Source organism: Melopsittacus undulatus, chromosome 1 (genome assembly GCF_012275295.1).
Source record: "Melopsittacus undulatus isolate bMelUnd1 chromosome 1, bMelUnd1.mat.Z, whole genome shotgun sequence".
Lineage (NCBI taxonomy): Eukaryota > Metazoa > Chordata > Aves > Psittaciformes > Psittaculidae > Melopsittacus > Melopsittacus undulatus.
Window position 1 is genome coordinate 54,753,317 of NC_047527.1, and position 21,096 is coordinate 54,774,412.

Sequence of the window (21,096 nt, forward strand, 5' to 3'; positions counted from 1 at the left end):
CCCTTGCAGGTCACTGTACAGTAAGTTCAGGACCTAGAAGGGGGACACCTGCATAGCTGAATGCAGAAAACCTAGCAGTTTGCTGTCTCCTTCCCTTTCTCCTTGCCTTTCTTGCTGTCCATTTGAAGACTGGCTCATGCACTGCCTAAGAGTGCAGTGCCTTTTCCTACATTGGGCCAGTTAGTCTGGGCTTATTCCAGTCATGATGCGAGTCCTTTACTGTGATACTGAACCAATCACGTATACATGGTGAGGTTGGTCTGTGTATGGTGTGTGAGCCCGGTATTTTCCAAGTGTGGGCATGCTGAGCATATGCTACCCAGCCATCTGCTTGTATTGTTCCTCTGGCTCCTGGGATAGAGATCTTACTGGGGGTTGGCTGCTGCCAAATGATTTATTCAGCTGCTCTCTCCAGAAGAAGCATTAGGGAGGTGAGTCGCTACAGGTGGGCTGTAGAGCACACTGTCACAGAGGCCATGTTATCATACATCCTTGTATCCTAAGGATCTCACAGCCTTGGAGTTCAGGGACATCCCAAACTGCCTATCTTTTCAAGCAGTTAGCCCAGAACAGGATGAGCCTTGGGCTCCTTTGGTCTCATTGTCTTAGTCCAACTGTCAGCAACCTGGTTGCACTAGGTGGGGTCCCTGTAGCAACTGCAGTGCCTCTAGGCAGAGTCTTTTACTGTACTGGGCATCAACATGTACTGTTTGTGCCTGGTACAGTGATGGGCATCTCCACTCTTCTAGCAAGTCATTTCTGTTAGGCATTGATGGTATGAGGTCTGCATGCCAAGGCTAAGCATGCAGGTCCTGCTCCCATCTGAGCACAAGGAGATTTTCTCCATGTGTTGCACCATGTCCTCCAGCTGTTCTTACTCACCTGCCTTGAGGGCCCTAGGGTGGGAGTCCTTGATTCTGCTTCCACCATCAGTGAGTTGAAGTAATGTGAGTGCCATTGAATTCCTTCCTGGGTTGTACTGTTGGTTTTTTCTTTTATCCTCTCTTCTGAGCCTGAACACATTAAAGATGAGACTAAGACAGTTGCAACAAGCATAAAGCTGTCATCCTTTTCAAGCCATCACTTAGGAATCTGCTGTGTATGGCATGTTAGTTTGTGGGCAGTTAACTGAGCACGTTAGCTTCGACTAACATGTTTTACTTAAGAATTACAACAGGCTTGGAGCCTGCTGGGCAGCTGCTGATAACCTGCTTGTCTTTAATTGTGCAAATATATCCTCGGATATTTCAAAATACACCTGGGTGATAGAGGGGTGGAAGGAAGGTGTGTACAAGGTATGTGTATACATATATGCACACAGTTATACAGTTACAATTTCTTCTATTGACAAAACCTTATATAGGCACTGAATTACGTGAGTATAAGCAAGATTTGTCTTTTGTATCAGGCTGTTGCAAATGAGGATACTTGCAAAGGGATGTTGTGAATAGTGGTAATTGTCAGCCTCTCTCTCTCTACTCTCTAAAGCTACAGAAAAGAAGTGATTGACCAGTTTTGTTATTTAAAGCATTTCCCTTAACAGCTGAATCCTGTGGGAGATTCCACTTAAAGCCGCTTTGCTCTGCAGTGGACTCTCCTGACAAGATCACAGACTGCTCTTGGTCTCTGAGTGTCATGTTGAACATCTAGTTAGGTCTATTTTTACATCTGAAATATGTTGAAAGATGCTATGGTGAGAAGCAGCAGTACAGGAAGATTTGAAAGTAGTCTATACAGGGCGATGCTTTTGGGGACAGTATGCATTTTCCTTCCTGTTCCTGAACTTTCTTGTGTCTATAAAAGCATAAAACTTGAATTAGCACCAAGAAAATAGTCATGACCATACAATGTTTTGATTTTTCTCTTTTTTGCAGCAGAACTGAAGTGCTTTTCCATGTATCTGCTCTGATGTGTTCTTTTCAGCTTCAAAATTTCCCAGTGACGTAAATCCATTGCAATTATTACAGCTACTCTAAAGAATTAATTGAGAAGAAAAATAATTATAAACCTTAAGCCATTTTTCCTCATTAGCATGTTGTTCTTCACCCTTTTATTCTGCCCTAAGTGCTGGTACAGCCTTCCCAGGCATGAGAGAGAAAGTACTTTGCCCTGGAAGGTGTTTGGGGAAGTGGTTGAAGAGGGAGAGGAACTGGTGGCTGAAACCTGAGCTGGTCAACTAGCATTTATGGTGGGAATTAGGCAACTGACAGTTTTGACCAGACCATACCTGGGCTTAGAGTGACTGTCACTTTGCTGACATTACAGATGCCAGGTTTTGTTGCAAACTGTTTGCCTCTAGTCTGTAATTGGGATCCTGGCTGCTGGTCAGCTTCATTGGACCTGCTTATGTGGCCTTGTCATAGGCTGGGAGGTGACGGGTGCCCGCTCAACACACAAGTGCTTAAGTTTCTCCTGTCATCACTGCACGCTGCTGCACTCATAGCTGCAACTGGCTTGCTATGTCCTTACAGCCTGTGAGGCTGCATGCTGTGGATGGTGCCTTGGCACTTGTAAAACAGACCAAGCTTGATTTACTTGGGTGCAGAGCAGCTGTTTGCTCTAGTTTTAGAGAGAAACTGGTGGGATGTTCCTTGTTTATTGCCTCTCTTTAGGTGGAGACAGCCGGTCCATAGAAGCTGACTGACTGTAGGAGTTGTGGTATTCAGGCAGGATGGTGATGCGATCTATTAATTTTTCCTCTTTTGTTGTTTTCTCCTGCATTCCAGGAAGGGTGCTTGTGGCCTTCAGAGAGCTCGGTTTCACGCCAGGGTGCTTCAGAGGTACAGATTTCTTATTATCTTCACCAATGTGCTTTCCTCGTTACTGTAATATATATTTTGTTCCTTTCAGAAACATCAATATATTTAGTAAATAAAGCTTTTTTGGTGTAGATCAAAAGCAGGTTTTATGTGGACAACTGAACCTGCCTTAACTCCCATTCCATAAATGCCTAAGGCTTTTCATTAAAAGAACAGAATTCTGCCTACCTGGCATCTCATCTCCATCATCACCTCCCTGTATGAGAGTAGGCATTCACAGGTAAGTGGTAGAGGTGTGTCTCTCTCATGCAGTGGCTCAGGGACTGAGTAGTCAATGGAAGCTGGGAGACCAGTTTATCTTCTCCCTGAATTTTCCTTGGGTTTACTACGCATATCCTGTCACCAGTGTCTCTCATCTTCTAGCTAGCACAGATCCCTGGTCTGTGTGATAATTTGTGGGTGTATTGGCTGAGTGGTGCAGCTCTCCTGTGATAAACAGCAGACTTCCTGACATCTATGAAGGTCAGGGACGAAAGATCCTGCATGGATCCAGAATTGAGAAGAGCAGTTTGAAATATCTGAATCTAAGAAGCTGATGTATCTGTCTAGATCTGGGATGGATGAAGTGAGGAGAAATAACTCCTTATGGAGTATGCTGAACTCTTTCTTTTGGAAAGCTGGACCTTCTCCAGGGCTTGGTATGCCAGGGAGACTTTTAGCACTCTCAATGCAGCAGCCTCGTAGGCCCTTCCTGGAGGCTGAATTCTGGCTGAGAACTGAGGGGAAGAAGGACATCTGATATACTCTGGTGGTGAAGGCGTGAGATATGCCGGGCCTTTACAAAATGTACTAAAATGACCATCTGAATTCTTTGGTCATGCAGGGTATTACATTAACTCTGAGTGGGAGAAGGAGGTTCGGATTGCAGTTGAAATTCAGCACTGGGACGTTTCTGTAGACCTAGTCAATTGTCAAGACTAGAGAGAATGTGTTTCCTATGTTCATAAACAGAATCATTTTCTCGGCTGTGCATGTTTTAATGTCAGATGGAGCTGTGTCTCCTTTTTCCTTCATGAAGCTCTTCTCAAGTATCATGTGTTAAATCCTTCCTGTAACTCCTGACTCTTATTTTCACGTGCATGCATGTTGGAGCATGTGTGCACAGTATCTGCTGGGCTTAATCTCTGAGAGAGATGTAAAAGAGAAGTGTTTTCCATTTTGCCAGTTCTTGCTTGATATGGAGTACCCACAGTGCTTTGCTCAGATGTGGAGTCACGTGTGTCTCTTCCCGTTTCAGATCATGTATGCTCCAAGGTCCAGGGACAGGTTTACCACCCCATCTTTTATGCAGCGGGACCGTTTCAGTCGTTTCCAGCCCACTTACCCTTACATGCAGCATGAGATTGACCTTCCTCCGACCATCTCCCTCTCTGATGGAGAAGAGCCGCCACCATACCAAGGCCCGTGCACCCTGCAGCTCCGGGACCCAGAACAGCAGATGGAGCTTAATCGGGAATCCGTCAGGGCACCACCCAACCGAACCATTTTTGATAGCGACTTGATAGACATCTCCATGTACAATGGGGGCCCCTGCCCACCAAGCAGCAATTCGGGCATAAGTGCAACCAACTATAGCAGTAACGGAAGGATGGAAGGACCACCCCCGACATACAGCGAGGTCATGGGGCATTACCCAGGCTCCTCTTTTTTCCATCACCAGCACAGCAACGTGCCTCCTTCCTCACAGAGGGGGAGCAGACTTCAGTTTCAGCAGAACAATTCAGAGAGCACAATAGTCCCCAGCAAAGGCCAAGACCGGAAACCAGGAAACCTGGTCTAAAAGTTACTCGTAAGCCCAGGTGCATTTGAACTGAAGACAAGAGTTTGAAGCAGGGCGGTGGAGGAAGGTCCCCCCCATGCTCCAGTGCACAATGTTGCGTTTCACGTGGTACAACTTAGTAAAACCAAACGTGCAAACCAGTTCTTTGTTTCTGATTCCTTTCAGGGGAATTGCATGCAAAGCAGATTGAAAGAAATACAAACTTCCATTCAGTTTGTCTATGAGCAGTGTTTCAGGGGGAGGGGGGGATATATTATTTTTTTTTAATAAACTATTTCAATTATTTAATTCTAAAAGTTAACTTAGCACAGAAATGAGGCTTGTACAGCCTGTTTTATACTCACTGAATGGCAGAAGAAAGAAGGTGGTCTTGCTAGCGAAACGGGGGAAGAATTGGCCAGTTTGCTTTTCTTTTTCTCCCAGGGTGTGGATTTTTTTTAAATATGAAACAAAATTCCTGTTTTGTGTGCCAAGGTATAAAGTTGAGAACTTAGATGAATGCAAGGAATTAATTTGTGTTGTGATAAATGTGTTTTAAAAAGTTGCACTATCTTAATGTTTAAAACAAAATATATAAGAGGGAACTGTTTTATGTGAAGTTCTTCTATATGTTGTCTTTTCACCTGTGGAATAATGATAGAGCCTCAGAATTAATCTGGAGGAGTTTGCCCCCCTCCCCCTGGGTTTGCTAGAAAGAGGGGACAGGACTTAGCCTAACAGCTCTTGACTTTTACAAATCAAGAAATACAGGGACACTTGTCTTTGCAATAAATTGCATTCAGATAACAGTGCATCAGTGAAGTGTCTTGGAGACTTTTGGATGGAAGAAGGCAAATACGAAATCCCAGCGTTTTCCATCACTTCGGGTTTAGCTGTTTTGCAGTGTAGACTATTTGTTTCCTAAACAGCAAAACAAAATCCCAGACGTGTTACTTTGTATTGATTCTAACTAAGTGCTGCCATTCTTTTCATAATGCGGTATTGCCAGTACTTACAGTTTTAGAGATTTTTGTCCTCACTGTAGCCTGAAATGTATTTAGTCACATATCATGACATTATGCAATAAATTGTTTAAAAATGCAGAGTGGGTTTTTCCCCCCTGTGATGCTGTTGAAATACGTGAGACTCCATTGTGCTTTTTGCTCTCCATTTCATCCTTTGGATACTGAAGTTCAGTCCTGGAGATCCATCCTGTTGAAGTGAAGGGGCCTTTGTAGCTGTAACTGTGGTTTCCGCAGCAGTACCGAGAGCACTTATGACAGTGGCATTGGCCTCTGCAGAACCCCTGGCTCTGACGTGGGAGCACTGGTTACTCTCACTGCAAACTGTTTTGCTCTGGGCCCTGTTACAGAAACTCTTCTTACTCGGTGCATGTCAGCCGGCTGACACCAGCAGGACTCCGCTCACAGCTAAAGATGACTCACGTATTAACCAAGTGTCTGTAAGCCCTAGGTTTGCCATGCTGGTCTTAAGAGTAGCTGGGAAACGTTACCTGCTTTTGGAGTGGCAAGTGGGGTATCCTCCTTGGCTGTTCCTGTGCAGAGGCACACGCAGCGCTGGAAGGCAGTTGACAAATGGTGATAGTGGCATCACAAGCACATGAAAAAGCACAACTTGCACTTAAAATGCATTTTGGAAATGGACTTAAAGTAAGAACCTTTAGAGTCTTAGCTTGGATAGTTTCTAATATATATGTGTATGGGTGAGTCACAGACCTTTTCACTTTAAGATCTTTCACTTTTTTCTATTTTTCTTAAGCCTTGTGCTTGGTTTGGGGCAGCAGCCGAGTGCCCCGAGGGCTGTGGAGAGGAGCGCCGTGCCCTAGCACCTGGTCCCATGGCTGGAGGCTGGATTTCTGCAGGACTTCTGTACACTGGGGGCTCTGATAACTGAAGTGCATCTTTGATCTATGCAGAGTTTTAATGCCAAAACAGTGTGCGTGTCTGTGTGTGATTCGTGGACCTCAGTGTAGATTATTTTCTTCATAAAGTAATTCGGTTTTAGTCTAGTTTAGAAAATGTTTGTAATTTTTAGTCTGAATATGCAGCCTCATTTGTATCTGTAATTGTGGTTTTGTTTTTGTCTGAGTCATGCTGGTAATGCAGAGTAAAGCTGCCTTTTAATTTATGTGTTATTTGAAGGGAGGGAGAGAAAGATTGTACGATGGGATTCGCTTTGTTGGTTTCTTTTTCCACTCAGACCCACAGGACAGATGTTTAGGAGATGACTAGGTGGCTGTCTGTCAGCTAGGGCTCTCATCACGTCTGCTTCCTGGGAGTAAAAGCTGTGAAATTAGACTTTTGCAAGCAACCTGTGTGCATAATTCTTAGTTAAAAAACAAAGCAAAGCAAAACAAAACAGCAGTCCACAGATAAACAGGAGACAAAACCAGCAAGAGTTGGTTTTGGTCTTCAGTGACTTTTGTTGTCCTTAAGCCAGAGAATGTGTGCCCACACAGATCCTGTGCTCTTCCCTAAATGAGAATTATTTAGCTGAGAAGCCTTCAGGTGAGAGCACCTGGAACTCAGTTGTCGTGGCGGAGCACACCTGGACTTGGACCTGTTGAGTACCAACATTTTCCCATCTCAGTCAAGTAAGCTTTGAAGTTGCCTTCAAAGTCACCTCTTGGGAACATGCTTTTTCTTTGAAGACAGGCCTTTCCATTTTTTGCCATCTCTGCACGCCAGTGGATTTATGCACTTCCCACTGCCATTGTCCAGTATGATGCATGAACTGTTGTTTCTTGATTGAGGAAATTTTTCTTTGCATGGAAAACATAACCTGTTCTAGCTTTGTAGAAAAGATTTGTGTAGAAAGAACTTAGTATTTGTTCACTTAATGGTTGTCTTTCCTCTTGCCTCTTTGCCTTCTCATTGTGTTCTGCTAATATGCAGCCAGTGTACCTGCCAGCTCTGAAAGTGTAGTCACCTGTGGCTTGCTCTAGGTGAGCTTGAAATCTGCTATTGTGGGGCCTCTTACAGGACTAAATGTGGTATTTTCTGATGAATATTGGCTATGTCTGATGGCAGTGCCATCGATAGTATTACATTGCAACAGTGTGTGGTTTTGTACTTTTGTTGCAGTAAGAGAGAATATACCCTTGCTAACAGAACGAAATGGTAAAAGATGGAATATCAGAATTAGTACTATCAGTCTTTACAGGCTTAGACAGTGGTGTTCTCTGGAGACAGGTAATTCTGTGAAGTATTTATGGAAAACTCCCTTGGAAAATATCCAGGATTAATAAACTGTATTGCATAGCCACTGAGATGAAGCTTTGTAAATCATGAGAGATTCCTGTAGACATTGTAGGGTTAATCATGTAGATTATACCTCCATTCTGGTGTTCTCGTTTGTGTGTTTCCTACACCAAACCCAGATACACATGTGTGGAGTTTTCTGTGAGATGGATCATATTAACCTGAATTCTAGTTGGATCTCCCGACCTTTGCCCAGTAACCCGGCTTCCCAAAATTCAGTGTAGTGATGTCCCCGTGATGTGACTTCATTACAGCATGTTTTTTCTTTGTAAATGTGAACACTCAGAGGCATGCCCCATGTACAAGGTCTTGATGACTAGTGAGGAAGGCATTTAGGTTCCTGCAGTCATGGAATCTGCAGGAACCATGGGTCAAGCTGTACTTCATTTGGCTTTTATTATTAGTTATATATACTTCTCTCACTGATTTGTCCCAGTTGGAAGCTGCTGCTGTTATTCCAGATCTCTGAATTTCTGTGTTGCTTCTGAAAGAATGCACTTTTTTTGCAATAGGGAAGAAAGCCTTGTCGGAATGGAGAATTCCGTGCATAGGTTGTCTGGAACAGCACTGTCTGAAGTGGTCATTTCTAACTGCCAGGTAGTAAGATACTGGACCTTAAAACTGATGCTCTGATCTATAAGGAATGTTTGAATGGTTGGAGAAGATTGATTACTAACCTTTCTCTGACTCTGAGCCCTGGATGCTCATGGTAACTAAGGTAACCTGATTTCATAGGCAAAGGGAAAGAAAATAGTATGCAGGTGAAAATAGATTATGCTTCAGAATTGTTTTCTGCTTTTGTTTTTATTTCTTTTGTTTTCTTCCCCCAAGGATAAACAACAGGCTTGTTGGTACATTTGAAGGCATTTAGGATTATTCACAAGTTCTCTCTGGTCATTATCATTAAGTCATGTCCATGCACATGTGAGTGTATGCATACCAACATATAAATTTGTGTCTATCCTACCCCTTGATTATCTAAATACTAGTTACTATTCCATAATCACATTTCAGAAGCGCTAGATGGCTGCATATTGTGCTCTCAGGAACAGGTCATTTGTCAAACAACTGGAGGCATGAGGAACATTTGCTTTTCAGCCCTGTAAATGTCAAGGCCTTGTTTTTATCAGTAGGGTTGTTCCTTGCTGCACAAATTCTTCTCTGTTTGTGCTTGTGCATCTTCCATCCAGCAGCTCTCTCCTTTTGGGTGAGCTTTGAAAAGGCTTCATGCTTTCGGGACAAACCTAATGTAGACCTCATGTACTGATGCTCAGAAAGGAAGTGTACTTCACGTACTCTACATCTCTGAAGCATGTATTTTTAAACCTAAGTGATGCTGGGAACGAAGTGATCCCTTTCTACAGTGGGTTCAAATGAAGGCTGGCTTGTGATTACATCTTTGCTTTTTAGATGAAGGCTGTTGCAGGTAATTTAATTACACATTATCTGGTCTTGCCCCATACTGTGTTGCCTGCTTGCCAGCCAGTGCAGTTACAACTTTTCTCCTCAAGTAGCCCCAGATGTGTCAGTCATTTAAATTCCTGGAAAGAGGCACTCTTACTGAATTGTCTGAGACCTCTTGAGGCCTTTTAGAGCACGGAAAAATCTTTTGTGAGGACATGTTGAGCTTAGAGGTTTCCTGTCCAAAGACTGTGTTTTGTTAGGATATTGAAGTTTAAAGTTTCAAGAGAGAGTGGCCCAACTGCAGATGATTGGTAAGGTTGGGTTTTTAATCCTTAGTATATTGTTTGCCTGTCTGTGCTCAATAATCAGGAGTTTAAACTACGTTTTGATCCACCTCTGATTGCCATTGCTATGCTGGCAAATGCCCTACTGGGCACACTTGCGCTACCAGAATAGTGATTCTCTTGGTATGGCTCCACCTGGGGAGTTAGCAGGAGCTGCACTGTTAAGTTCAGCCTCCAAAAACAACACCACACCTGCAGTGTCTCTTCCCAGCAAACTCAGTTTCGATGAAGTGCTTTACCACACTCGTAAGTACCACGGACATGCAGTGGTGGAGTGTTTCACAACTAGTTGTGCTAGATGTTTCAGGGCTGCTAATGCTGTTCTTGTAACCACTTTCTACATGTCTCCTGCTTTCGAAAGGGAAAACCAAGAATGATTTTGTATTGAGAGGTGTTGCAAACTCTCCTGGCTCTTCCTTCTGCCCTGCTGTAGTCTCTTCCAGTTTTAGATTGAACACAAGCGACCTGGGAATTGTTAGCACTGCTTTTGTGCTGGAAAAGAGCATACCTTTTAGTGTTGGTTATTGATAAAGAAGCAAGTAACCTATATTCTTTCCCCTTCCCCCTGACAGCCGTGTGATTTACTGCCAGAGGTGACTGTCATTTCTTTGCTATATTGCTGTTGCTGCTGCTGTTTTAAATGGTTTGGTGCGTGAGCTTTCTGAAACAACGTGGTGTGTGTAGGATCTCGTGGGTGATGAAGCTGTCTCTTCTTCCTTTCTCTCCTCGGTTTGTGCTCGTCTGTCTGCCATGGTAGGTTTATTAATAAATGATATATGTCCGTATTAGCTATAATTTTGAGGAGGTTTGCATGTCGGTAGTTTGTAAGCAACTAAGGTGCCTCATGTACAGGTCTGAGCAGATAGGAATCCCCTTGCACTCTAGAGGGCCTGATCCAAAACCTGGTGAAGTTGGTAGGAAGACTCTTGCTGACTTCAGGGGGCTTTGGGTCAGGCCTTATGCTCCCACCTTTGTTGTGCCTCACTTAAAATGGTGCTTTTTCAGTTGTCTGTCTGTTTTTCTAGTTCTTGGTTGATTTTTTTTTCTTTATATGGTGCTGTGTATAACTTGAATATATTATGCACATATCCTACCCAATGGGTAGAACAAACAAACATACAAGACAAATAGATGTTGTTAATACTGTAAGATAATGTACAGATGATACCAGTTTTAACGCAAAAGAAGAAAAAAAAAGGCATAGACTTTGTGAATGCCAACTTCTATGCTTGGTCCTTTTTTGTAAGAAAGTTTGCAAATGGATGCATACAAATGACAAAAAGTCTATGTATTTTATTTTCCTATTAAATATCAATATAATACCATAAAGGAAAAAGTTTGAACAAATCCTTTTTGACTAACCTGTGTGTAGTGATTGGTCATTTGATGCATCTTTGCTGTAAAGATTTGTTCTTTGGTTTTTTTAATGTGTCACTTTAAGGAAAAGGAAAAAAACCCCACAAAACAGACAAAACCTCCACAGCTTTAACCTTGCAACTAGATGCTTCTTGAATCGGTTGTTGCCTCGCTATTGCTGAGTTGACCAGTGTTAGTTACTGCTTCTCCAGCAGATACATTATTTATTATTATCCTGGATTAGGTTGTTGATTTTTTTTAGAAACCCTTAGAAATGGCCTAAAACCTTTTGATTCTTTTTATCCACATCCTAGATTTGAAGTGAAGCTCAGACAAGTGGGAACTGACCCAAACCATCCCTGCAAAATCAAAACTAGGCCAACGAGAGGTTTATGACAACAGCCAGCCCCTGCTCTATGCCCAATGTTGGTACATGGTCCTGCCACTGCAAACACTCTTCAGGCTTGGTGTGTAGCTGGGCTTGCTGATGACCTGTGCAGTTGTAGTGTGCAAGCCTTAAGAGTAGACAAGGAAAGCCACGGTTGTTAGCAAGCTGAAGGCAGGGTTTGATTGTGAACTTTGAGTTGGCAAGCGCTGCTGCTGTGTGTTGGCCTCTGAGAGCTGTGGCTTAACCTGGGTTCATATTTAGGACTAGGGAGAAAAGCCTAAACCTGGTCAGACCCAACACAGGAAGCGGTGTGGAAAGCGACCCAACACTTGAGCTTTCTGCCAGGCTCCCTCAGCAGTTTGGTTCTCTCCCGGCATCTCCACGCGTTGGTCTGTCTGTCCCCGCTTGCTCCTTGGTAAGCAAATACCTCAGGAACACTCAACATGAAGTTCTAGTGCAGAGACTTGCAGATGCTGTACTTATTTTTCTAAACTGTTTGTGCTATCCCAGGATGGTAGCTGATGTACAAGTTTATCGATCCCAGACAGACGAGTCCTCTTACAGATGGATACCGACTAATCTGTTCTAGATACTCGTGTCTGTATGTAGGTTTTTTATACTTGTCAGGCTTTAGCCACAGATGTAAGGTAGCAGCGTGTTGGGATACGTTTGAGATGGCGTTTTTGTTTGGTTTTTTTAGAAGACTAGCTAAACGCTATGCTAAAACTCAGGGGGCCTTGTCTGGAGCCCAGTGAAGTCAGTGGTGAGGCTTCCTCTGGTTTGAGTAGGCTTTCAATGCAGCCCGTCACGCTTGAGGGTGGTGCCTTGGAGCACAGTCTGTCATGACTTCTCTGTTGACCTGAAACTTCAGCTACACATTTGTCTGTAAATACCTTTATAAAAGCCCTCACAGGAGTCCTGTATCTGAATGTTGATCATGGTTGTTTTGGGTTTCTTTTGATTTAAAGTGTGTTAAGTCTGTATTGTCTTTTATGGCCAGTTCTGCATCATCAAGCCCTTACAGGTAGCTTTTGTCCATCCCTCTGTATATTGAGCTGTTTTATCAGCAAGCATGTACCATAGGGAAATAGGCATATTTCATGACTGTCACTTGTAAACTCATCTGTTGTTTGTCAGGGCATAGGGAGTTTTGGAAGTATGCCTTGTCTGGCCACCTTCACGTTTCTGTTTGCACTGCAGTACCACTTCTGTGCATGAAGGAAGAAAAACCAGAAAAACCCAGGCCTTGACTAGGAAGACTCTGTACAGAGCAAACCTCCTGCTGGAGGAATCTAGGGTAGGATTTATCGTCACAAAACTTGCGTATTGAGTGGACCAAACACGAGCATGTCTCCTTTTAGAGGCACTAATTTGCTTTGAAGCTGCAGTGGAAAGAGCAGACTATCTATTAAATGTATTCACAGCTGTGTTCACGCTTTTCCATTTGCCACAAAGCACAGCAGGCAGACAAGATTTTAGAAGAAGAATAAGCAGAAGTTATGAGAGCTTCAGGCATCATAGACCTGGACAACAACAATAATAATGATAAATTCACTTTAATATTCTTTAACAAAGCTTTTCTACTTATAGTACAAGGACTACATAAGCGATGATAGGGGTTTTATCTTTGTATAGCTACCAACTGCCCAATGCTGCTGTGCTCAGAGCATTTCATGATGGTGTGTACACCGGTCAGGCTGATACACAAAATTAACCATCAAATGCCTGTTTTTAGGGTGTTGACCCTTTCTTTGTTGTTTCTTGCTAGTTATTTTACAGTGTAAAGTGCTTTATTGCTGTATGGATTTTTTTGTATTTTCGACATTGTGGCTTTCGAGATCACATTTTTCAACGCATCTCTTATTTTTGTCCATCTTGTTTCAAGCTCTTCTGAAATGTGTACAGCACTATCAACAATATTTAAGCTTTCTTTTAAATTTTATCGTTGTAAAAACAAAGCTATTAAAACCAGTAAGTCTTTTTACAACTGTATTGGAATTTCTCAATAGCTGTTCATGTGATGCTATGACAAACCTGGCTTGCTTTGATTTAAAAAAAAAAAACAAACACATTTACTTTCCTTTTAACACAATTAATTTGTCGCTTATTTCCACTGTAACTCCCAGTTATATACAGGAAAAGATTTCAACTGTTGTGTATCTATCTGACTCTTTTAATTGAGCAAATGGTGATGTCCTAGTTTTTAGACCTAAGGTCTGTTTATTGCAATACTTTTAAAGGAAGATGTTGCTCTAAGTGCTGTTGTTAGTTTTAAATACAGATTTTATGCTTGTTCTTAATATGCTGTGGTTAAACCATGGCACAAAATTATTAAAAATCATGAAATTCATTTGTCTCCTGTTGAATTTGTTTTCTCTTCGAAGTGAAAAAAAAACAATCCCAGACCCAAGAAACAAGAGGTGAAAGACCAGAGTGCCCTTCTGTGGAACAACTACTTGTCTTTTTCTCTCACTGGTTTGCTGATGGCAACCAGGTAGCTGATCATTAAGGAATCAGAGGGTGGACTCAATCCTTGAAGCACGTGGGAAGGGCTCTGGGAAGCAGAGATCTGATGTGGATTTTACATTCATGTTGTGACCCTCAACCTTTGGTGATCAACACTGGGATGAGTTCTGCTGTAGGATGGGTTGTAGTAGGAGGCAGCTGTGTCAGAGCCTTTGCCACTGATGTTAGGTCTAGGCACTTAATCTAAGCCACTCACGACTGATGTGGGGTTGTTACCTTAAAGGAATTGAAATCCCATTTAAAGCCCTAGGTTGGTGACTGCCTCTGGCCCATCAGCGCTGACAGACCAGCTTGGGGACAAGCAGTGGCCCCAAATCACTGAGTTGCAAAAACCAACTAAAAAACTAAGGTAAGATACTACTCGTGGGAGGGGGAAGCACAACCTGGTTTAGGAAACCTGGGGTATGCTTTGGTCAGTGCTTAAAATTAAAGAGCAGTTGTGGTCCAGTATCCGTGTGTGGGGGAGTAACTAACTTACAGTTAGTAAGAAACTACACAAAAGGGTACCATGAAAGACACCTGTCTTTGGTAATACCGATCTTTGCAAGGTAGGTCAAACTATCCCTGGCTGGTTCCTGTCACTTTGCTGTACTAAAGCTTTATAGAACTAGGACTTAACAGAACAAGAACTTTTCTTCACAAAGCCGCTAATTTCTGTTTATTATAAGCATAAAGTGATGCTTTATTGAACATTATTATTAATGAAATCATCCTTTTTGTGTTACATTTATACACCTGTGCCTGTGTTTGCTGGAGCTTGATCTCTCTCCTGTTGAGATGTGATGCTTGGAGGGAGGTGCTGCTTCAAAACCGGGACTTTTTCACAGGTCTTTGCAAGACAGAGCTCACAGAGCCACAGTTCCAGCCCATTCCTAACACCCTGCTTACAGAACAGCCTTAACATTACTCTCAGATAGGAACCATGGGGGTTTCTGTTGCTGCTTTCAAATGGTGTGGTTCTTTAAATGGTACAATACGTATTTTTGATTAAAAAGTAACCATTTGCTTTTCCTGTAACCAGCCTGAGTTAGCTCTCCTCCATCTACAGCGTTTTAATTCTTCAGGACTTAGAAAACTGCCAGTTCCTCAGCCCTTAGAAGTGCTCCAAATCTCCAGGCTTCTGCTCCTCTACTGTCTGAACCCTGAACTCCCTGGAAACTGCTTTTTCTAATTTATTTTTTGGGAGCCTGCTTTGATCTTTTACTTAATCTGGTTTTAATTGTATTTATATTTGTTTTATAATATGCCATTCTGTTTGATTGTGTTTTAATATCTCTGCCAACGGTTGCAACTCAGAACTTGCCTATAAATGGGATGTCTCATCTCAGTAGGGTTACTTTTTCCTGTTAAAAGATTAATACAGTGGCTGCTGCAGTCCTATGAAACCTCTAGGTCTGGCTTCCAGGCTCCCAGCAGTATTGTGTCTCATTACAAACACCCTGTTTTTAACATCCCAAACCCTTTTCTTCCAAAGACCCCTCTGTAATGAGACTGCGTTACTTAGACAAAAATTAATTAGGCTTCTCTCATTATCACTGTTTTGATCGGTTGTGCATTAAATGAGTTCTAATTAAAATGCACATTTTAAAATCCTTGCTGCTGAATCCTTACAGCTCGCTGCTGCTGTGGTGATGCCCTGCTTTTGTGCAGCTTGCATTATGCCACCTTTCCAGAAGCCTGGCATTGATTAGGATAAAAACTTGCATGATTTTTTGGGGGGGTTGCTTAGTTCCTATATTTTTTTCTTTCCAGACTGACCTCCAAGTGATTGCTGCTGAGGGTGGGGAATAGAGCTCAGATACTGAATAGGGGTAGAACTGATGAGCTGAGTTTCTCAGTATCCTGGGTAGCCAGTAGCAGTACTTGTTCTCCGAATATTTCCAAACATAAGGGAGAAACTATTTGCTGCACTTGCTACTATTTTAACAGCCTATTTCTGCTTACCTTGGGTGTTCCAAGTTGCCCTTAATACATTATTTAAGTTGGCAGGGCTGCATGAGCTGTCCCGCTGTTGTCCATCACATGCCAAGCTGGTAGCAGCTTTGCTGGATGCCAGTGGGCACAGTAAGTAGAGCTAGACGGGGGCTCTCATTAACAAAGGGATTAATGTGTAGACCAGAAGATGCTTACTGAAAAATGTATTGTACCCTTAATGATGTCTGCTATGAAGCACATTGCAGAACAGTAACAGAAAGGTGCTAATGCTTTTAACCTGGTCTAGTGGAAGGTGTTGGTTGGAACTAGATGAGCTTTAAGGTCCCTTCCAGCCCAAACCATTCTACTATTCTATTTTAAAGATAAGGAAATATGCATTGAGAAGGACATGGCAGGACTCTGCAGTCTGTGGTGATGCTGGGAGTAACTTTCCCATTGCCACTATTCTCAGTCCCTCCACCTGCGAGATGTAGTTTCTCCCCAGTCCTAACACACATGTACCTGTGTCTCATATACAGCTATTTTTCTGTTTGGCTGATAGTTGCTGGTGTTTAAGCAAGCAGTCAGAACATAACCACCCTTGTCCAGAGCAAGAGGGCATCTTTCCATGGAGGCCAAAATGCCATCCTTGAGCCGCAGGAGCTCCCTTCAATGCCAGCACCAGATTGCCCCAGATTAATTTAACATTTGCAGATATTACAGTGATTGACAGTCGAGTTGAGTGGAAAATTCCGGTTTAATCCTGCTCTGCATGCCACAGACATGGGCTCAGACAGCTTGACCTACATTTAACCCTGGGCAGCAAGAAACTCTTAGGGGAAAAAGAGTAATTTTCATCTCGAAGCAGTGAGAACGTTGCAGCTTATACACACATGTCCCTGTGTATATGCACACATGCATAATGGTGTTACCATGCTCTGAATATTCCATAAGCAGAGCCAAGTTTGCCTTAGTTGGCTTTACGTGGTGAAGAAGCCATCTAAGTCAAACATAAAAGCATGAATGTGCTTGCCTAGCCGTTCAGCAGGGTTTATGGGAACAGCAAAATATATAGGAGCGAAGCCTCTCCTGACAATGGGGTTAGGATTGTAAGTGCTATAAAATTTGCTTACAGCTGCAAACTCCATAGCTCTCAGGGAAAAAGCTGATGAGCTGGTAACTTTCACAAATGTTTTGTCAGGCAAAGCCTAACAGGTAAGGCTCGACCGACTGACTGCGAAGTCAGTCTGGTTCTTTTGCTCCCCCCCCCCCCTTCGTTCTGCAGATCGAAAGTGCTGATATTATGTTAACTGTATTTGTTTTGGACAGTCGCTGGTGCAGTACTGGGTGTTGCAGCTCCTCGGTGAGAGGTACACTGACGCATGTTAAAAGCCCTATGGCTGAGCAATAACTACGTTAGCTGCTCAACATGCAGGCTCTCTCATTCTTTAAAATCACACTGTATATTCTGCTGATATTATACCTGCAGATAAGAAAATGTGCATGCTAGTTCCAGCCATATGCTAAGGGAAACAGCACTTTACTGTGCAACTCTGCTCTGTCAGGAAAATGGTGTCAGGTATGCTAAAATAGCCATCTGACTGTAACACAGAAGAAATGAAGTGCCTGTCTGTGGGAAAACTGTACTCAAGAGTAAATCGTGCAGCTGCAGTTCAAGTGGTGCTTGTGCACTGGTTGTTTTACTTCCCTTTTCTTAAAGCAGGTTGTCTGTATGCAGGTATATAGGCTGTGCAGAGATGTGCAGACTGCTTAGAGAACTACTGCACAACCATCCGGCAGCGTTAAGTACACAGTGACATTAGGCAGAACTCAGAGCACTCCTTGTATAGATTTACAGTGTGTTATCTTTATTTTCATGGATTTTCTAATCTAATTCAAGGTAAAAATCAAACATTTGGTGAACCAAAGCATTAAAGATTGGTCAGCCAAGGCTGGGAAATTCCTCTTCCCCCGCTAAAGTTTTCTCAAAGCCTCTCCTTCTGCATTAAAACACAACTGCCACCATTGGTGAACCATTATCAAAACAGTGCCCAGCAGCAGCTTTGCCCTTCAGCTACTCCAGCCACCTGATGTTGTCACACACTCCTAGGGGACACTGAAGCCCGGAAGTTGCAAATGAGGTCTTGCCAGCAGCATCCATTGCTCTCCCTGAGGTCATCCATGTGCTGCTTTCTCTAAGCACTGGGACACAAGGGTTTGCCTTAACAATCCCCTGTGTTTTCCATATAGGTCTGCTCTTTACTGAAATGGACCTTCAGATGTGGGCACCACCATCACCCCCTGTGACTCCAGGGCAGAAAGCTGCTGTGAGGAGAAAGTGCTGCTTCACATCACAGGGACGCCTCCTGTCAGGTGCCTGCAAAGCACTGAGCAGCTTTCAGTTATTATATTCAGTTTAAGAACCTGAACGTGCACAAGTCCATGGGCCCTGATGAAATCCATTCGTGGCTCCCTGGCAAATGAAGTTGCAAAGCCACAGGCCATCATATTTGAAAAATCACCACAGTCAGGTGAAGTTCTCAACAACTGGAAAAAGGGAAATATAACCCCCATTTTCAAGAAGGGGAAAATGGATGACCCGGGGAATTACAGACCAGTCAGTCTCACCTCTGTGCCTGGCAAAATCCTGGAGCAGATTCTCTTGGAAGGCATGCTGGGGCACACGAAACACAACAAGGTGCTTGGTGACAGCCACCACGGCTTCACTAAGGGGAAATCCTGCCTGACCAATTTGGTGGCCTTCTGTGACAGGGCTATGGATATGATGGACAGGAGTGGAGCAGTTGATGTCATCTACCTGGACTTGTGCAAAGCCTTTAGCACTGTCCCACATGACATCCTTGTCTCTAAATTGGAGACATCAATTTGATAGGTGGACCACTCGATGGATAAAGAACTGGCTAGATGGCTGCACGCAAAGAGTTGTGGCCAATGGTTCCATGTCCAGCTTGAGAACAGTAACGAGTGGTGTCCCTCAGGGATCAGTGTTGGGACCGGTCTTGTTCAACATTTTTGCTGGTGACATGGACAGTGGGACTGAGTGTGCCCTCAGCAAGCTTACTGATGACACCAAGCTGTGTGGTTCAGTTGATATGCTGGAGGGAAGGAATGCCATCCAGAGGGACCTTGAAACGTTTGTGAGGTGGGCTGATGCCAACCTCATGAAGTTTAACCATGCCAAGTGCAATGTCCTACACCTGGGTCAGAGCAATCCCAGGCACAGCTACAGGTTGGGCAGTGAAGAGATTCAGAGCAGAACTGAGGAGAAGTACTTGGGGGTGTTCACTGATGAGAAAATGAACATGAAGCAGCTTCAGTGTGCGCTTACAGCCCAGAAAGCCAACCGTATCCTGGGCTGCATCAAAAGGAGCATGACCAGCAGGTCCAAGGAGGTGATCCTGCCCCTCTACTCTGCTCTCGTGAGACCTCACTTGGAGTATTGTGTGCAGTTCTGGTGTCCTCAACATGAAAAGGACATGGAACTGTTGGAACAAGTCCAGAGGAGGGCCATGAGGATGATCAGGGGACTGGAGCACCTCCTGTTTGAAGACAGGCTGAGAAAGTTGGGGCTGTTCAGCCTGGAGAAGAGAAGGCTGCATGGAGACCTCATAGCAGCCTTCCAGTATCTGAAGGGGGCCTACAGGGATGCTGGGGAGGGACTATTCATTAGGGACTGTAGTGATAGGACAAGGGGTAATGGGTTGAAACTTAAACAGCAGAGGTTTAGATTGGATATAAGGAAGAAATTCTTTACTGTGAGGGTGGTGAGGCACTGGAATGGGTTGCCCAGGAAGATTGTGAATGCTCCATCCCTGGCAGTGTTCAAGGCCAGGTTGGACAGAGCCTTGGGTGACATGGTTTAGTGTGAGGTGTCCCTGCCCATGGCAGGGGGATTGGAACTAGATGATGTTAAGTTCCTTTCCAACCCTAACTATTCTATGATTCTATGATTCTATACCAATTCTGCATAGAAAAAGGAAGAGGTTGTCAGACTTCTTGTTTTGGTTTGGTCTTCTATTTAACAGTATTTTTAAAAAAATAAATGTAAAAAACCTTTATGAAAGCAGTGCTGGAGAATTTAGCTGAGGGATGGAGGCAGGGTCTCCCCTGACTGCGCCTCAGTCTCAGTCTGACCTCTTGGGCAGACCCAGAAGGAGCTAGAATGATTTCTTTAATTATGTCTCTTTATGTTTTTTTCCCTTGTATAAGGTCTGTTTCCTTTTATTTTCTCACTCCTAAACAAGCCTGTGTATCCTCCCGTTTTCCTTTCTCTGTGATTGTCCAATCAACTCATCAAACTGAAGCCCAAACTTACTTAACGCTACATTTTGCCCTGTGGGCTTATGAAATCAAGATGTATTATTTCTGCTTAAGAAGATCATCAAAACAGGCAGATAATTGCCAGGGGATGATTATGAGTCTCTAATTACTATTGTTGCTGATGGTAAGTGATGCACAAAGACAAATGCAGTGCAGTACTCTCAGCTGACACCCTGAAGGGGACACAATCACAAAGTGTGTTTCCACCTCAGCTACAGCCCCATCCTTTGCCACTAGTATGCTCTGGTCCCTGCTTGGGAGACTGTTCCAGCTCCAGCCCCTCTCTGGGCTGCACCTTCACCTCTGGCACTAACTTCAACCATGACTGGTTCTCTCCTTCTTCAGGCCCACGTATTTTGGCCATTGCTTTGGCTCCAGCCATTGCTCAGGCCATGATTTCAGCTCTGGCCTCATCTTGGAGGCTTCAGCTCCAGCCTGGTGCTAGGCCATGGCTTTTGTGCTGTTCAAAGGCATTCCTGGCTATGATTTTGGTTCTGGCCCCATCTTGGGCCATGACTTTGGGTCTGCTCAGGGTGTAAATTCATCTCTGGCCCATTATCAGGCTGCACTCTGGGCTCTGCTCCATCTTGGTCTGCAACTTTTGTGCCTGTTTCAAGCTGATGCTCCAGCCCAGTGCTGGCCACAACTTCGGCTCTGGCTACGTATGACACTGTGAATTCAGCTCCAGCTCCTGCTCTCAGACCACAGCTTCAGCTCCAGGTTGATACCAGGCTGCCACTTCAGCTCTGGCTCCTGGCTGGGCTGTAATTTTGGCTCTGGCCCCTTCTCAGGCTGTGACTTCAGCTCTGACCTCTGTTCAGGCTGTGAGCAAAGATCCGGAGCCATCCTGGGCCACTACCATGGCTGCAGCCCAGTCTTTGGCAATGATTTTACGCCCAGGACCCATCTTGAGCCACAGCTTTGATCACCAGTTTGTCCTCAGCCAATATCAACTGGGCTGTGG

The 21,096-nt window shown here is 43.8% G+C and overlaps 1 protein-coding gene across 4 annotated transcripts in view; it reads left to right on the forward strand.

Annotated features, from left to right (window-relative positions):
* Positions 1-4,739, forward strand: part of LDLRAD4 (low density lipoprotein receptor class A domain containing 4) — a 284,564-nt gene extending 279,825 nt beyond the window's left edge. For all 4 annotated transcript variants that reach the window (XM_034061144.1, XM_031052915.2, XM_031052917.2 and 1 more), the window contains 2 exons: positions 2,727-2,780; positions 4,057-4,739. In XM_034061144.1, the coding sequence (XP_033917035.1) occupies positions 2,727-2,780; positions 4,057-4,599 (597 nt within the window). In that variant the 3' untranslated portion in view covers positions 4,600-4,739. The remainder of the gene's footprint in view (positions 1-2,726; positions 2,781-4,056) is intronic.
* Positions 4,740-21,096: the final 16,357 nt, after the last annotated feature.